This window comes from Canis lupus, chromosome 6 (genome assembly GCF_003254725.2).
Source record: "Canis lupus dingo isolate Sandy chromosome 6, ASM325472v2, whole genome shotgun sequence".
NCBI classification, from domain to species: Eukaryota; Metazoa; Chordata; class Mammalia; order Carnivora; family Canidae; genus Canis; species Canis lupus.
Window position 1 is genome coordinate 11,720,800 of NC_064248.1, and position 17,368 is coordinate 11,738,167.

A 17,368-nucleotide genomic window follows, 5' to 3' on the forward strand; every position below is an offset into this window, starting at 1 on the left:
TGTTTTGAGACAGCAGGAGCAAAGACACGGGGACGGTTCGGACAGATCCCAGTGGGGCGACTGGCACACAAAGCAAAGCTAGTCCTGCCCATCGCGAAGACACGGCAGAGGCGCCCCTAAGTGTACCCGCCATGGGTCAGCCGGGGTCCCCGCGTGGCTGGGCTCTACTCGGCGCGCTTCACAACACCCGCACTGGCTTAGGATCGTCTTTTTCTAAGATTTCTGGCAATAGTATTGCAAAGCGCGATTTTTCCGTCCCTCAAACCCGACCTCCTCTTCTGGAGGAGCCAAGGCGGGCAGCTAGTGACAGCTCCCCCAGAAAGGCAAACAAACGCCAGCCGCAAGCCCGACCCAGCAGCTGCCCGCTGGACCGCACTTCCGCCGGAAGTCGGCTTGGCTGCCGGCGCCCCGAGTGAGGTCACAGGCCCGCCGGAAGTCTAGAGAAGCTCCTTGAAGGCACCGCCTGGGTGCGACTGGCCGTTGGCCCATTCCGGCGGTAAGGCCGCCTTTGAGGGTTTTTTTTAATACTAGTTGGCCCAGGGGCGTCTGTCTCCTTGCCTAATCCGCCCTTCCACCGTGTGTGTGTGTGTGTGTGTGGTCGCAGGCCCACCCCCACCCTGCTACCCACCGTATCCCCTTGGCGCCGCCTGCACCGCGCCTCCCACTCAGGGTCCCGGCCCCCGGGGAGAGCTTCGGCCAAGCCCACCCGCCGGGACCCTCGGAGAGTGCAGCCTCGGAAAGGCATTCTGTCCGGTGGCCAGAGTGGACACTTTAGGGATTAGGGATAGGACCCGGGATCCGAGGGTACTGGCTTATTCTTCCCAATTAACTTTTCCTGCCAAAGTCGTATAACCCGGTTCACCCTGCTGGATCTCAACACCCCCGCGCGCGGGGGCGGGGGGGGGGGAATCTCAACATTTCAAGTTATTTTCCACCATTTATACCGCCTTTGACTCCCACCCTGTTTTATTATGTGAGTGCTTTATCGATGTCTCTGCAGCCAGATCCAGCCTTCTAGGAGAACCATGCCTCCTGCAGCTTTGGGTGCCACCTGTTGTGCCAGGCACATGCCGCTGCCCAAGAGGAGATGCTGTTTGAATTCTCCTTGAATATTGAGAGAAGGAATGCCCTAGCTGCCAGTAGAAAATTATCCAAACGAGAACTACGTAGGCCGGGGACCCTGAATCGCCTCGTGAGAATTGCTCTTCTTTGTTTCCTCTGTCTTATCTTGTGAATAGTTTGTAGTTTGTTTATCTTAGGTGGAAGTCCGGGCCTGAATCATATCTGCTAAGGCCAAAAGTAACCTTTTCCAGTTAATACAAGCCTGTGTGTTGACTCTAGTCCCCGTGGGTGAGCCACGATTGTTGTGGGAGTGAGTCGTGGGAGTGAGTCCTGGGACTGCCACTAGGGGATGCTTGTACCAGTAGCATGGTCAGTAGATTCTTTTGGGGTACATTCGGTAGCAATATCTATGCAAGTTTATATTTAAGTACAAAGATGATTTGTTATGGGTAGGAGGGAAGATGTATGCATTTTGCATATCCCCCCCCCTTTTTTTTGGTAATTTGCAGGCAGGAGATGCCCTAAATAAACCACAGTGGTTTGATTAGGAAATTCTTATTTTGATTAGGAAATTCTTGAAGGAGAGGGAGCTCTGGACCATCTGGGAGGCCTCAGCAGTGCATGCGTAAGTGCTGATGAATTCTGTTTTGGGAGCCATTTATGGAGTTGATGTCTGAGAATATGTGCGATGGAATATATCCCTCAATAGTAGTCACACTCTTTCTGTTTCTTTGTAGCCTCAGGATGGACTTCTTGGTTCTCTTCTTGTTCTACCTGGTTTTGGTGCTGATTGGTGTTGTTACAGTATGCATCTGCTCAAAAACCCATTACCTGAAAGGTGTAGTCAGAGGAGGAGCACAGGTAACGATGAATCTTGGAGACACTGGATTTTCACTACCACCAATCTAAAAGGCTCACCAGTTCCCTGATGAAACAAAAAGGAGATGCCATTTTTATTCATTTGTTCACTTCACTTATGGCATCTATGTAATTTTTGAAAGTTTCTGGGCTTTGTTGCTTTTGAAAGTAATCTTGTGATGTTGCTTTGAGAGAAGATAACATTCTTAAGGTTGGCTATTTTTCTCTGGATTTGATGCCTGTAGTTGGGCATGGATGTGAACAGTGTCTGCATGGAGGGGCTGGATGGGTGGAACAGGGAGCTGTATGGTTAAGGAGCTGAGCATCAGGCTGCCCACACTCCTTCAAGGATCAAAGTGAGCAAAGTTGAGGTCATCAACCTTTGGGAAGGGGTTGACTTGGAGGGTAACCTGGGCTAATGCCCAGTGATTACAGATGGACTCGAACCTAGGATTGAACCCAAAGCACGAAAGGAGTGGAGTTCACATTAACATTACCTAATCCAGCTCCTCTGCTCTCCTTCCTTTGCCTGAAGACCCTGACATGGTGTTTTCTCTGGAGTTAGGTGAAAACAGAGGAGCTGGCATTAGAGAAAGACCGGCTGAGGGAAGCCCTGCATTTTATTCTCTCTTAAATCTCTTCTCTGCCCATATGCAAAAGTGCAAATCACCAAATATCACCAGCTGAAAGTGAAGCATCTAATTTGGGAGTGGGGGAATGACAAATGACAATGAATTCTTTTTTGTTTTAGATAATTTCCTGTATAATTCCAAAATGCCTTCAGAGAGCTATGCCAAAATTGCTTCATTACCTCTTCCGTACACGGTATTTATATTTCAGAGTGTAAATACTATCTTCTTTTTTTTTTTTTTTAATTTTTAGTAAATACTATCTTCTTTTCGGGGCATCCAGATGGCTCATTGGTTAAGCATCTGACTCTTGGTTTCAGCTCAGGTCATGATCTTAGGGTCCTGAGATTGAGCCCCAAGTCAGACTCTGTGCTAGGCACAGGGCCTGCTTAAGATTCTCTCCCTCTACCCCTCCCTTTGCCCCCCTCCCCCCCCCCCCCGCAATAAGTACATAAAATCTTTAAAAAAAAAATACTATCTTCTTTCCTGGTTTGATTTTTAATTGTTGCTGTCCTCTAGCTTCCGGAAGCTCCTTGTTGGTTTCCAGCCATGGTTTGGGGAAGGAGGCTGGAAAGGATCAAGAGTCCTAGGTTCAGGACCTCTCCTCATAATCTGCCTTTTATTTCTGGAGTTTTCACTGAAATATTTAGAGTGGCAATATATTGCATGCATTTCTGTGAAGAGATATATCCTGATACCTCAATTCCTAATAAAGATAATAAGGGTGCCTGGGTGGCTCAGACAGTGGAGCCATCCACCTCTTGATTTTGGTTCAAGTCATCATCTCAGAGTCATGGGATTAAGCCCTGCTTTGAGCTCCACACTTAGCTTGGAGTCTGCTTGAGAGTCTCTCTCCCTCTGCCCCTTACCCTGGTCTCACACTCTCCCTAAATAATTAAAATCCTAAAAAAAAAAAGTTGATAATAATAGATAGCATCTATTGACTACTGAGTCTTGCTAGGTACTATGAGAATTGTCTCACATTGTCTCTTATGTAATTCTTGCTATTATCTCAAGCTCAAAAGACATGGTTGGCTCTGGGTTCAGTTTAGTATTATATAATTTCTTTATGAAGAAGGCCCTGTGAACAAGCCATGTACCCGTTTCCTTTCAGAAACCACACCTTCATTATCCTGCACCTCATCTTGCAAGGGATGGTTTACAGTGAATACACCTGGGAAATATTTGGCTACTGTCGAGAGCTGGAGTTCTCCTTGTGTTACCTTCTTCTGCCCTATTTTCTGCTGATTATAAACCTGGTGTTTTTCACTCTCAGCTGTGTAAGTGACCCTGGTAAGTTGAAGCTTTCGGTATGGAGACTGGTGACAATCAACCTTACTCTTGCAGTGCTACAGACTAGTGAGGCCTCTGGGGACTTCGTAAAAGATAAGATATGTAGTGTTTTCATGATCTTTTCATTGTGATTGTCTTCTGATTTTATTTTTTTCTTCTATGATTCATAGATTATTTAGAACTGCTTAAAATTTTCCATATACTTTTTTAGTTTATTTTTTGGTGCTTCACTAGTAATTGTGTTATATAGTTTGTGGTCTGTATGGCTCTGTTTCTTTTACAATTTTTTTTTTAAAGATTTTATTTATTTATTCATAGAGACAGAGAGAGAGAGAGAGGCAGAGACACAGGCAGAGGGAGAAGCAGGCATCATACAGAGAACCTGATGTGGGACTCAATCCAGAGTCTCCAGGATCAAGCCCTGGGCTGCAGGCGGCGCTAAACTGCTGCACCACCAGGGCTGCCCCTCTTTTACAAATTTTATTGCATCATATCCAGTTATGTGTATTTTTGTAAATGACCTGTGGGCTTGAAAGAGTGTGTATTTGGGCAGCCTCGGTGGCGCAGCGGTTTAGCGCCGCCTGCAACCCACGGTGTGATCCTGGAGACCCGAGATCGAGTCCCATGTCGGGCTCCCTGCGTGGAGCCTGCTTCTCCCTCTGCCTGTGTCTCTGCCTCTCTCTCTCGCTCTGTATCTCTGAGTAAATAAAATAAAAGGTCTTAAAAAAAAAAGATAAAACACAGCAATAACATTAAAAAAAAAAAAGAAAGAAAGAGTGTGTATTTTCTAGTTCTTGGTGTAGACAGCATGTGAGTCCATTAGATCAAGTTTGTTAATTATGTTCAAATCTTTTATATTTGTATTAATTTTTTTGGTTGCTCAGTTACTGAGAAGTATGTTATCTCATTTTGTTATTCAACTTTTTTTTTTTAAGATTTTATTTATTTATTCATGAGAGACAGAGAGAGAGAGAGAAGCAGAGACATAGGCAGAGGGAAAAGCAGGCTCCACGCAGGGAGCCCAATGTGGGACTCAATCCCAGATCCGGGGATCATGCCCTGAGCCAAAGGCATATGCTTAACTGCTGAGCCACCCACGCGTCCCATGTTATCTCATTTTGTTGATAGATTTGAGGTTTCTTCTGGCAGTCAGTTTTGACTTTACTTATTTTGAAGCTGTTGTATATGTGCGTATGTGTGTGTAGGTATATATAATATATATTTTTATATTATTTGCATTCAAGTTTAGAATTGGTATTCCTTTTTCCTTGAATATTTTTTTATAATAAATTTATTTTTTATTGGTGTTCAATTTACCAACATACAGAATAACACCCAGTGCTCATCCCGTCAAGTGCCCCCCCTCAGTGCCGTCACCCATTCACCCCCACCCCCCACCCTCCTCCCCTTCCACCACCCCTAGTTCATTTCCCAGAGTTAGGAGTGTCTTTATGTTCTGTCTCCCTTTCTGATATTTCCCACACATTTCCTCTCCCTCCCCTTCTATTCCCTTTCACTATTATTTATATTCCCCAAATGAATGAGAACATATAATGTTTGTCCTCCGATTGACTTACTTCACTCAGCATAATACCCTCCAGTTCCATCCACGTTGAAGCAAATGGTGGGTATTTGTCTCTTTGTTACTAGTATTGTTCTTTGTTCTTTTTTTGTCTGATATTAATATTATTACACTTTTATTTTTTTAAGAGGGGGAGAGGGAGAGAGAGAATCTTAAGCAGGCTCCATGCCCAGTGTGAAGCCCAATGCAGGGCTCAGTCTCACGACTCTGAGATCGTGACCTGAGCCAAGATCAGGAGTCAGATGCTTAACTGACTGAGCCACCCAGGTGCCCCTTACCCTTTTTTGGGGGACTGGGGGGATTGATATTTGCTTGGTATCTTTTTTCCATGCCTTTACTTTTAAGCTTTCCTGTCCTTGAAGCACCAAGTGTCCATCAACTGGTTAATAGGTAAATGTGATGTGCCTTCTCCATGGAACAGTATTCTGTAACGGGAAGGAATGAAGGAGTGATATATGTTAGAACTTAGAGGAACCTTGAAAAACTATGCTAAATGAAAGAAGCAAGATACAAAAGACCACAAGTTGTAGGATTCCATTTATATGAAATATTCAAACAAGGCAAATGCATGGAGACGGAAAGCAGATTAGTGATTGCCAAGAGCTAGGATTCAAGAGAAATGGGGTGACTGCTAAGGGGTTTCGTTTCTTTTCTTTTCTTTTCTTTTCTTTTCTTTTCTTTTCTTTTCTTTTCTTTTCTTTTCTTTTCTTTTCTTCTTTTCTTTTCTTTTCTTTTCTTTTCCTCTCTTTTCCTTTCTTTTCCTCTTTCTTTCTTTCTTTCTTTCTTTCTTTCTTTCTTTCTTTCTTTCTTTTCTTTTCTTTTCTTTTCTTTCTTTTCTTTTCTTTTCTTTCTTCTTTTCTTTTCCTTTTTTTTTTTTTTTTAAAGATTTTATTTAGGGCAGCCCGGGTGGCTCAGTGGTTTAGTGCTGCCTTCAGCCCAGGGCGTGATCCTGGAGACTGGGATCGAGTCCCACGTCGGGCTTCCTTTGTGGAGCCTGCTTCTCCCTCTGCCTGTGTCTCTGCCTCTCTCTCTCTCTCTTTCTCTCTCTCTCTTTGTTTCTCTCATGAATAAATAAATAAAATCTTTTTTTAAGAGTAAAGGTTTTTTTTAAGATTTTAAGTTTTTTTAAGATTTTTTAAGATAAAAATCTTAAATATATTTTATTTATTTATTTGAGAGAGAGAGAGAGAGAGAGAGAGAGACACCTCAAGTGAGGAGAGTGGGAGGAGCAGAGAGAGAGGGAGAAGCATACTCTCTGTAGAGCAGGGAGCCCTGAGGAGGAGTCCAGTGTGGAACTTGACCCCAGGATCCTGGGATCATGACTTAAACTGAAGGTGGGCACTTAACCAACTGAGCCACCCAAGCACCCCTAAGGGCTTTCTTTTTAAAGCGATAAACATGTTCTAAAATTGATTGTGGGGGATCCCTGGGTGGCTCAGTGGTTTAGCTCCTGCCTTTGGCCCAGGGCGCGATCCTGGAGTCCCGGGATCGAGTCCCACATCGGGCTCCCGGCATGGAGCCTGCTTCTCCCTCTGCCTGTGTCTCTGCCTCTCTCTCTCTCTCTCTGTGTCTATCATGAATAAATAAATAAATCTTAAAAAAAAATAAAATAAAAATAAAAATAAATAAAATTGATTGTGATGATCATTGCATAACTCTGTGAGTATACTAAAAACTGTTGAATTGTGTACCTTAAATGGGTGAATTGGGTTTATGAATTGTATCTCAGTAAAGCTATTTATTTTATTTTATTTATTATTTTTTTTAATTTTTATTTATTTATGATAGTCACAGAGAGAGAGAGAGAGGCAGAGACACAGGCAGAGGGAGAAGCAGGCTCCATGCACCGGGAGCCTGATGTGGGATTCGATCCCGGGTCTCCAGGATCGCGCCCTGGGCCAAAGGCAGGCGCCAAACTGCTGCGCCACCCAGGGATCCCAAGCTATTTATTTTAAAGTGAGTTATTTAGAATGTTAAATATAGAAGTCTTAGTTGCACTTTGTCAGGACAGATTTTGTGAATGTTTAGTCAACCATATTGCTTGGAACTGATGTTTGTCCTTACTTTTTTCAGGTACCATAACGAAAGCAAATGAGTTACTGTTTCTTCAAGTTTATGAATTCGATGAAGTGATGTTCTTAAAGAATATGAAGTGCTCTACGTGCAATTTAAGGAAACCAGCACGATCCAAACACTGCAGTAAGTTTGGCTTTAATTGCTCCAGCTCTAGCCTTGCACAGCAAATATGTGGGCTTTCTCAGTAAGGGAATGTTACAGAAATCCAAAAGCAGGGCCCTTGGTCTCCCAGCATGGGACAGCCACTGCTTGTAGAGGCCAAATTGTTTCTTTCAGATGACTGGAGGTAAGTTCTTAATGTTCTCGTGTAATGGGCAGCTCAGCCCTGGGCAGAACAGCCCTTCCTTTGCCATGTGGTAGGGCATGTGGCCCAGCAGGAATTTCTGTGGGATGTTGTGTTTGCAGATTTTAGCTCTGGCAGAACCTACTCTTCTGGGGAATAGCCAAGATTCTAGACTAGTGCCATCCAACAAAAATATATCATGAGCCACATATGTGATTTAAATTTTCTAGTAGCCACATTACAAAAGTAAAATGAGGCAACATTGGATTTAATTATATATTTTATTTAACCTAACATATCTAAAATATCATTTTAATGTGTAGTCAGTATAAAAAAATCATTCATGGGATAGTTTATGTTCTCTTTTTCATACTGTCTTTGAAATCTGATACATATTTTCCATTTACAGCACATCTCAATTGAGACACTAAATTTTCCTTGGAAATACTTGATCTGTATTTAGATTTCATAAAATTTGCTGTCAGAAGAGCAGATTCACCTACCCAAGTTATTCTAGAAATTCTCAGAAGTTTTTTGGTTACTGAATCAGTACCAAAAAATTATTTCTGTTTAATACCCATGTAACAGTTCAACCTTTAAAAAAAAAAAAGATTTTATTTATTTGAGAGAGAATGTGCATATGCTTACACAAGTGGGTGGAGGGGCAGAGGGAGAGGGATAAGCAGATTCCCCGCTTAGAGGGAGCCCAGTATAGGGCTTGACTCCAGGAGCTTGAGATCATGACCTGAGCTGAAGGCAGATGCTTAACCAACTGAGCCACATAGGTGCCTCAATAATTTGTCTTTATCTGAAGAATTGATTTGACTTTAAAGCCTCAGTTTTAAAATTCTGTCTGTCCGGGATCCCTGGGTGGCTCAGCGGTTTGGTGCCTGCCTTTGGCCCAGGGCGCGGTCCCGGAGTCCCGGGATCGAGTCCCATGTCGGGCTCCTGGCATGGAGCCTGCTTCTCCCTCTGCCTGTGTCTCTGCCTCTCTCTCTCTGTGTCTATCATAAATAAATAAATAAATCTTAAAAAAAAAAATCTGTCCAAGTTAAGTTCACTAACTCTTGTGTCCTATCAGTATTACTCATGTTGAACTTAAAGGAGCATTGCATGAATTGAAGAACTCTAAATTTATCAGTATCAACAGAATATTCTTCCAAATTTTTTCTTGTAGCCACATTTCAAGTGTTTAATACCCACCTGTGGCTCGTGGCTACTTTATTGGACACTGCAGTTTTTTTTTATTTTTTTATTTTTATTTTTTTTTAAGTATTCTTTTTTTTTTTATTAAAGAATATTTATTTATTCATAGAGACACAGAGAGAGAGAGAGGCAGAGACACAGGCAGAGGGAGAAGCAGGCCCCATGCAGAGAGCCTGACGTGGGACTTGATCCAGGGTCTCCAGGATCACGCCCTAGGCTGTAGGCGGCGCTAAACCGCTGCGCCACCAGGGCTGCCCAGACACTGCGGTTTTAAGAGCTTGGTGATAGCAGCCACCATTTCTTCCAGCTCATACTGCCCGTAGTCAGTCTAAACATCTCTGTAAGTGTGCTTTTTGTCTCATTTTTCATCAAGGACTAACTCAGTGTTGCATTCTTGTTTCTGTGCAGGTGTGTGTAACAGGTGTGTGCACCGTTTTGACCACCACTGTGTTTGGGTGAACAACTGCATTGGAGCCTGGAACGCCAGGTACTTCCTCCTCTACCTCTTGACATTGACAGCCTCAGCAGCCACCATGGCCATCGTGAGCACTGTGTTTCTGGTCCAGTTGGTGGTGTTGTCTGACTTGTATTTGGAGACTTACATTGATCACCTTGGACACTTCCAGGCTGTTGACATTTTCTTTCTTATTCAGGTAATTAATTCAGGTAGTTGTGTTGTGGGATGTGTTTCTGATATTAGGTTTCAAAATTGGAAAAAGGTCATTTTCCCAGTCAAAAGATGGAGCTATTCCTTTTTTAAAAGTCAATATATAATTTAAAAAATTTTATTGGGGATCCCTGGGTGGCTCAGCGGTTTGGCGCCTGCTTTTGGCTCAGGGCGCGATCCTGGAGTCCCGGGATCGAGTCCTGCGTTGGGTTCCCGGCATGGAGCCTGCTTCTCCCTCCTCTTGTGTCTCTGCCTCTCTCTCTCTCTCTCTATGTCTATCATGAATAAATAAATAAATCTTTAAAAAATAATAATAAAATAAAATAAAATTTTTATTATTTATTTACTTGAGATTTTATTTATTATTATTTATTTATTTAAAAAAATTTTTTTTAAATTTATTTATTTATGATAGTCACAGAGAGAGAGAGAGAGAGAGGCAGAGACACAGGCAGAGGAAGAAGCAGGCTCCATGCACCAGGAGCCCGATATGGGATTCGATCCCAGGTCTCCAGGATCGCGCCCTGGGCCAAAGGCAGGCGCCAAACCACTGTGCCACCCAGGGATCCCTTATTATTTTAGATTAAGATAGAGAGAGAGAGAGAAAGAAAGCACCCTCAACACAGGACTCAGTCTCACAATCGTGAGATCATGACCTGAGCTGAAATCAAGAGTTGGATGCTTAACCAACTTAGTACTGAGACACTCCAATATATAATTTTTTGAATTGATATATAATACGTGTGCTATAAAATTCATCCTTTTTTTAAGTTTATTTATTTATTTTTTAGTAATCTTTACACTCAATGTGGGGTTTAAACTCATGACCCCAAGATCAAGAGTCATATGCTCTTCCTACTGAGTCAACCAGGTGCCCCTAAAATTCATCCTTTCAAAGTATAAGATCTAGTGGTTCAGAGTTGTGTAACCACCACCACCATTTAATTTCAGAACATTTCATCACCCAAGAAATAAACTCTTACCTATTACCAGTTACTCTCCACCCCTCTCTTTCCTTGCAACCACTAACTGGCTTTTTGTGTTTATGGATTTGCCTTTTCCGGGCATTTCACATAAATGTAGTTGGACATTTGTGGCCTTGGACTGGCTTCTTTTTCTTAGCATAATGTGTTCAAGGTTCATCCGTGTTGTAGCATGAATCAATATTTCACTCCTTTTTGAGGCTAAATAATATTCCACTGTGTAGATGTATACCACATTTTATTCATTTATTACCTATGGACATTTGAATGTTTTCACTTTTTATTTTTGAATAAGGGTACTGTGAACATCTGTGTACAAGCTCTTGTGTGGATAGGGGTTTCCATTGCTCTTTTTTTTTTTTTTTTAAGGATTTTATTTATTTATTCATGAGAGACACACAGAGAAAGAGCGAGGCAGAGACACAGGCAGAGGGAGAAGCAGGCTCCATGCAGAAGCCCGATGTGGGACTCGATCCCGGGACTCCAGGATCATGCCCTGGACCGAAGGCAGGCGCCAAACTGCTGAGCCACTCAGGGATCCCCTCCCTTTTTTTTTTTTGGTTTTTTTTTTTTTTTTTTTTTGGTTTCCATTGCTCTTGAGTCATACCCAGGAGTAGAATTTCTAGGTCATATGGTCACTATACTTGTAGTCATTTGAGGAGCTGCCAGGTTGTTTTCCAAAGTATCTTCACCATTTTACATTTCTACCATCTGTATATGAAGGTTCCAACTTGTTACTATGTCTTTTTGATTAAAGTCATCCTAATGGATGTAAAGCGGTGCCCTTGTGAGTTGATTTGCACTTCCCTGTTGACTTAATAATGCTGAGCCTCTTTTTGTGTGTTTCTTAGCCACTTATATGTCTTTTTTGGAAAAGAAGATTTACAGGAGAAGCTCATTTTTTAATTGGGTTGTTTTCTTGTGTTGTAAGAATTCTTTGTATATCCTGGAAACTTGACCCATCTCAGATGTAGGATTAGCAAGTATTTTTTCCCATTCTGTGGGTTTTTCATTTTTTGGATAGCTTTCTTTGAAACAAAAAAGTTCCGTATTTTAAGTTTAGGGTTTTTTGTTGTTGTTGCTTATGCTTTGGTGTCATATGTAAGAATCTGTTGCCTGCTCCAAGGTCATGAAGATTTATGTATTCTTGTGTTTATATATTTAACTCTTACATTTAGGTCTTTGATCCTTTTTTGAGTCAATTTTTGTATGTTTTGTAGGGTTGGGCTCTCTCTTGATACTTTTAGCGTCCCAGCATCTATTGTTAAAGATACCCTTCTTTGTTCATTGAATTGTTTTGGCACCCTTGTCAAAAATTTATTTACAATAACATAGGCTTCTTATAAAAACTCAAATATTTTATGGCTAAAAGATTTCTGTTGCATTTATGGGAAGTAGCTTATGAGCAGTCACTATTTTAGGTAACTGGTTGCTTCTTGAGTGTTTTTTCTTTTTTTAAAAAAAGATTTTATTTATTTATTTCATTTTAAAGATAATAAAATACCATGAACAAGTGAGATGTAGTCCATGAATGCAAGTTTGGTTCAATATTAGAAAATTGATTAATGTTTTATATAGCATTATTAAATATAAAGAACAATGACGTGATTATTTCTCTAGATGCTGAAAAGCCTTTCACAGAATTCAACACTCATTCTAATAAAAGCACTCAGACAATAAGAATTGAAGGATACTGTCTTTAAAAAAAAAAAAAAGATTTTATTTATCATTCATGAGAGACACAGGAGGGAAGCAGAGACTTAGGGAGAGGGAGAAGCAGGCTCTATGCAGGGAGCCCAATGTAGGACTTGTTCCCGGAACTCCAGAATCATGCCCTGAGCTGAAGGCAGTCACTTAACCACTGAGCCACCCAGGCGTCCCAGAATACTGTCTTAATATGATAAAGTACACAGTCTTAAAGTTAGTTTTTTTTTTTAATTTATTTTGAAATAATTATAGATTTACAGGAGATTATAAAGAGACACACAGGAAGTCTATACACTCTTTAGCCCCTCTTCCCATGCCAGAATCCCTATACAGCACAAGGCCAAAACCAAGCAATTGACTTTGGCACAATCCCCAGGGCCAGTTAGATTTCACGAATTACATGTGTTTATTGTAAGAATGTTTTATGTAAGAATCTGTTGCCTGGTGTGTATATAGCTCTGTGCAATTTGTCACATGTTCACAAATAACCCACCACTAGCATGCTCTATTATCAATCGCCACAGACTCCCTTGTGTTACCCTTTATAGCTAAAGCTTCCTCTCCATATCCCTAATGCTTGGCACCACTACTCCCTTCTCCATCTCTGTTATAATGTTATTTCATGATCGTTACATAAATGGAATCATACAGTATCTTTTTGAAGTTGGTTTCTTCACTCAGTGCAATTTCCTTGAGGTCCATGAGAACAGTTGCATGGATCTAGGGTTCCTTTTTATTGCTGTATAGTAGTCCATGCTTTGTTTAACCATTCACCCTTTGAAGGCCATCAGCTGCAAAAAGCGGCATTGAACATTCCCATTTACAAGTTCCTGTGTAATGATCTGTCTTCACTGTGATTGTTGGGTTGATGATAGGTCTATTTTAAGTCTTAGAAAGGACCACCATACTCTTTTTCAGAGTGGTTGTACCATTGTACATCCTCACCAGTGGTGGAGGAGGGACTGGTTTCTCTGCATCTTTGCCAGCACCTAATGTTATCACTATGTTTCATTTTAGCCATTCCGATAGATGTGTAGCAACAACCTCGCCATTTCAACCTTGAGTAATTTTTATTCTTAAAATTTCTTTCAGCTATGAAGCAACTGGGTGGCTTAGTCTGTTAAGCATCTGACTCTTGATTTCTGTTTGGGTTGTAATCTCAGGGTGGTGGGATCAAGCTGCATGTCGGGATCATAAATTGGAGACGTCATGTTGCTTTGCCCTTCAATATGTGAATGTGCATTTTTAAAGAATGTCACCTTAACTACAATTAGGTTATCTCACCTAAGAAAAGTAATAAATCTGTATAACAAACATAGAATATGTAGTAAATATATAATAAATCATCTAATCCATATTCAAATTTCCCTATTGTCTTTTTATTTCTTTTTTTCAAATGTTTTTTTTTTAAGATTTTATTTATTTATTCATGAGAGATACGGAGAGAGAGAGAGGAAGAGACACAGGCAGAGAGAAAAGCAGGCTGTAGGCAGGGAGCCCGCTTCTAGGATCAGGCCCTGAGCCAAAGGCAGACGCTCAACCGCTGAGCCACCCAGACATCTCTCAAATGTGTCTTTTATAGCTTTTTTACCTCCGTGAGCCAGAACCCACCTCATAGTTACTCTTTGCATTTGAATGTTCTTCTCAGTCTCTCTAAAATAATGGCCCCAACCTTTTTTTGTGAAATTGACAATTAATAGCTGTCTTTTAGAAAGTCCCTTGTTACAAATTTGCCTTTTTCCTACTTTTGTCAACTGATTTTTCTCTATTCCTTAATATTAATGTGAACTGGAAGTTAGTTCTAGAGCCCTGCATAGATTCAGGTTAAGTATTTTTGGCAAGAATGTGTATTTCATATTGCTTCCCATCAGGTGGAACAGAGGACCAGTGACACCCAGCTGTCTCCATTGATGAAGTGCATTTTCCCCTTTGCAGTGGGTCATCTGTGTATATGGTTTTGTTTTTGTACTTAAGATTTTCTGTAGGATAGGTTCCAAAAAATATAAATACTGGGTCAGAGATTATTAACATTTACAGATCTTTTGATTTTAATATAGTCAGATTGCTTTTTTAGAAACCTTCTGCTTAGAGTGATTTGTCCATGTTCATTTTGTTGCATCAGAGCAGGCACTGAGGATGCCCAGTGGTGGCGAGTGCTTCTAGTGTGGTAGGAAAATATGGTTTACCCTTTCTAAAAACTATTTCTTTTGTTGCTGTTGATTAGTTTTCTTGTTTGTCAGTCATCTATAGATCTGCTTTTATGACTTAGGTCCTTTAACTGTTTACCTATTTGATACTAATATTACTTTTTTTTAAAGATTTATTTATTTATTTATGAGAGAGAGACAGAGACAGAGACGCAGGCAGAGGGAGAAGCAGGCTCCATGCAGGGAGCCTGACATGAGACTCGATCCCGGGACTCCAGGATCGTGCCCTGGGCCAAAGGCAGGTGCCAAACCGCTGAGCCACCCAGGGATCCCCCTAACATTACTTTTGATTTGAGATCATATAGTAATGATAATTCATTCTTGTATTTGTTTTCATTTGTATATCTTTTTTTTTTTAAGATTTTATTTATTTATTCATGAGAGACACACAGAGAGAGGCAGAGACACAGGCAGAGGGAGAAGCAGGCCCCATGCAGGAAGCCTAACCTAGGACTCGACTCCGGGTCTCCAGGATCACGTCCTGGGCTGAAGGCGGTGCTAAACCCCTGAGCCACCCGGGCTGCCCTGTGTATCTTTTTTTGTATAAAAAAAATGCAGAAATCCTTTCTTATCAAATCTCTTTTCTTTGTAACTTCAGTTAGAAGTTATCTCCTATCAAGAGATGTATCTGCTTTTACTTGTGACTTTCAAAAATATTGAACTCTTTCAAAATTCATTTTCTTTATTATAAAAAAATAAATTATAAAGATTCAAGCAGTCCAGAAGCATTTAAAATGAAAAGGCAGAGAAACAGGGAAAGTGGGCATAGGTGGTCAGAGGTACAAACTTATAGTTGAAAGATGAGTAAATCCTGGGGATTTGATGTATAGCCTGGTGACTGTAGTTTATAGTACGGTGTTGTAAACTTGAAAGTTGCTAAGAGAATGGGTTTTAGAAGTTCTCATCACACAAAAAAATTGTAACTATGTGTGGTGATAGGTGTATTAACCTTGTGATCATTTGCTGTATGTTACGTTGTACACCTTTAAACTTTCATAATGTCATGTCTATTATATTTCAATAAAGCTGGAGGGAGAAGCATAAAATTTAAAATCTCTTTAGAAAAAAACAAAAAACTGAGGTCTTTAACCCCTCCCCTCCCCAGAGGCAACTATCTTTGTAGTTTGGTATACACATTTCAGGCTTTTTTCCTATGTGTATACAGTCACACACCTTCATGGAGTCTGTTTTTGTTTTTACCTGAATTTGATCCCATTGTGAATCCTTGCCTCTTGTCTTTCGCATTGGCAGTATCTTACCAATGTCTTTTCCAGATGAGTACATGGAAATTGACCTCATTTTATTGGCTATTATTCCATAGTATGACTATCCTAGGGTTTTACTCTTCCTCATGGGTGGACTTTTTAACATGTTTCTTTTAGGAAGAAGGCCTGTTAAAATCACTACAGTGAATACTCTCATGCATGTATTTCTGTAGTCGTATTGTGTTGAGAGAGAGATTGATCTCCTCTGTCCATCTGGACTTTATTTTGATGCATGAACTAAGATCTGTGTTTGTCTTTATTTTACAAATAGTTAACTGGCAAAGCACCATCTCCTGAGTATCCTTTCCCTTTTCCTTCCATTACAGATTTCATTTATCTTACTTGACTCTTGTACAGACCTGGGTTTCCTCTTGGGCTGTCAGTGTCATTTATAGTTGTTTGGGGTTTGGTGGGTCAGATGTGTATGGAGGTGGATGAGTTGGGTGGGCAGCTCACACTTGTCCATGTAACGGGCCAGGGCTGGGAGGTGCTTACTTACTTGTGTCACAGCCTAGCTGCCTAACATGCTCTTTCTTCTTTGCCTCCAGTACCTGTTTCTGACCTTCCCGAGGATTATCTTCATGCTGGGCTTTGTCATGATGCTGAGCTTCCTCCTGGGGGGCTACCTGTGCTTTATTTTGTACCTGGCTGCCACCAACCAGACCACTAACGAGTGGCACAATGGTGACCGGGCTTGGTGCCATCATTGCCGCCACGTGGCCCGGCCCCTGTCAGCAGATACCCAGGTCAACCGGAACATTCACTCCCATGGGCTTTGGAGCAACCTTGGAGAGGTCTTCCTACCTGCCACTGCACCTTATGAGAGAAAGAAGAACTGAGAATGGGAAGTGTTACTGCCATTTAAATATAGTATACATTTATTTATACATATAGATACTTTGTAAGCATTAGTGTGGTGTTTTTTGGTTTTGGGAGTCTTTTTTTCTGGCTTCTGAATGTTTATAAATCGGCTTTAAGTGGTTAAGGAGAAGAGAAAACTAGTGTTTACAGAGTGCCTAATCCTTATAGGACCATGCTAGATCCGGTGGTAGAAATCCCCCTTGCTCATCCTCTGTTCCTTCAGCCTGTTGGAATGGAGTATATTTGAAGTCCTGGTGCCAGCGGAATCAAAGAGGACGTCCCAGACATTCTGGTTAACCGTGGTCTTCCACTAGAGACTCTAGGTTTCTGACAGGAGGGGTCTGTACTGTGTCCCCTGGTGTGCAGGAGAGTCTCAGTGACTTGGGGTTGTGCCTGGCTGCACTCTTTTTGATGGCCTTTCCACCTCTCCCAAGGAGATAGGCCTTGGCTTTTCATCTCCTTAATCAGACCTAGCACTCTCACCGAGGTCCTCCCTTGAGCCAGCATGGGCCCAGTCTTGTGCTTGTCCCCTGCCTGCCCTCAGTCACTGGCCTCTTGTGGCCCTGATCAAGTCTTATATGCCCTGTTTTTAAAATTCAAACTAACACCCAGAGCCCCACCCCGCCACTGCCTCGTTAATTCAGTGCAGAGATGGATGCAGAAGAGATCCATAGAAAGTGCTGAGAGCT

General features: G+C 41.5%; 1 protein-coding gene across 2 annotated transcripts; it reads left to right on the forward strand.

Annotated features, from left to right (window-relative positions):
- The first annotated feature begins 369 nt into the window (after window positions 1-369).
- On the forward strand, window positions 370-16,711 carry ZDHHC4 (zinc finger DHHC-type palmitoyltransferase 4). 2 transcript variants are annotated; one of them, XM_025426250.3, is made up of 9 exons: window positions 370-496; window positions 1,001-1,192; window positions 1,631-1,687; window positions 1,800-1,923; window positions 2,672-2,745; window positions 3,664-3,842; window positions 7,498-7,623; window positions 9,398-9,642; window positions 16,367-16,711. In XM_025426250.3, exons 4-9 carry the CDS (start codon window positions 1,807-1,809, stop codon window positions 16,655-16,657), a joined length of 1,032 nt encoding a protein of 343 aa, XP_025282035.1. In that variant the 5' UTR covers window positions 370-496; window positions 1,001-1,192; window positions 1,631-1,687; window positions 1,800-1,806; the 3' UTR covers window positions 16,658-16,711. The 2 variants fall into 2 exon arrangements, with proteins under 2 accessions (XP_025282035.1, XP_048967112.1); XM_049111155.1 differs by lacking the exon at window positions 1,001-1,192 and having other exon boundaries at window positions 424-496.
- Window positions 16,712-17,368: the final 657 nt, after the last annotated feature.

Excerpts from the sequence above, each read along its gene's own strand:
- ZDHHC4 (XM_025426250.3), top strand. The coding sequence starts at position 1,807 with ATGGACTTCTTGGTTCTCTTCTTGTTCTACCTGGTTTTGGTGCTGATT. Across the intron at positions 1,924-2,671 it reads TAGTCAGAGGAGGAGCACAG|ATAATTTCCTGTATAATTCC; the intron begins GTAACGATGAAT and ends TTTTTGTTTTAG. Across the intron at positions 2,746-3,663 it reads CATTACCTCTTCCGTACACG|AAACCACACCTTCATTATCC; the intron begins GTATTTATATTT and ends GTTTCCTTTCAG.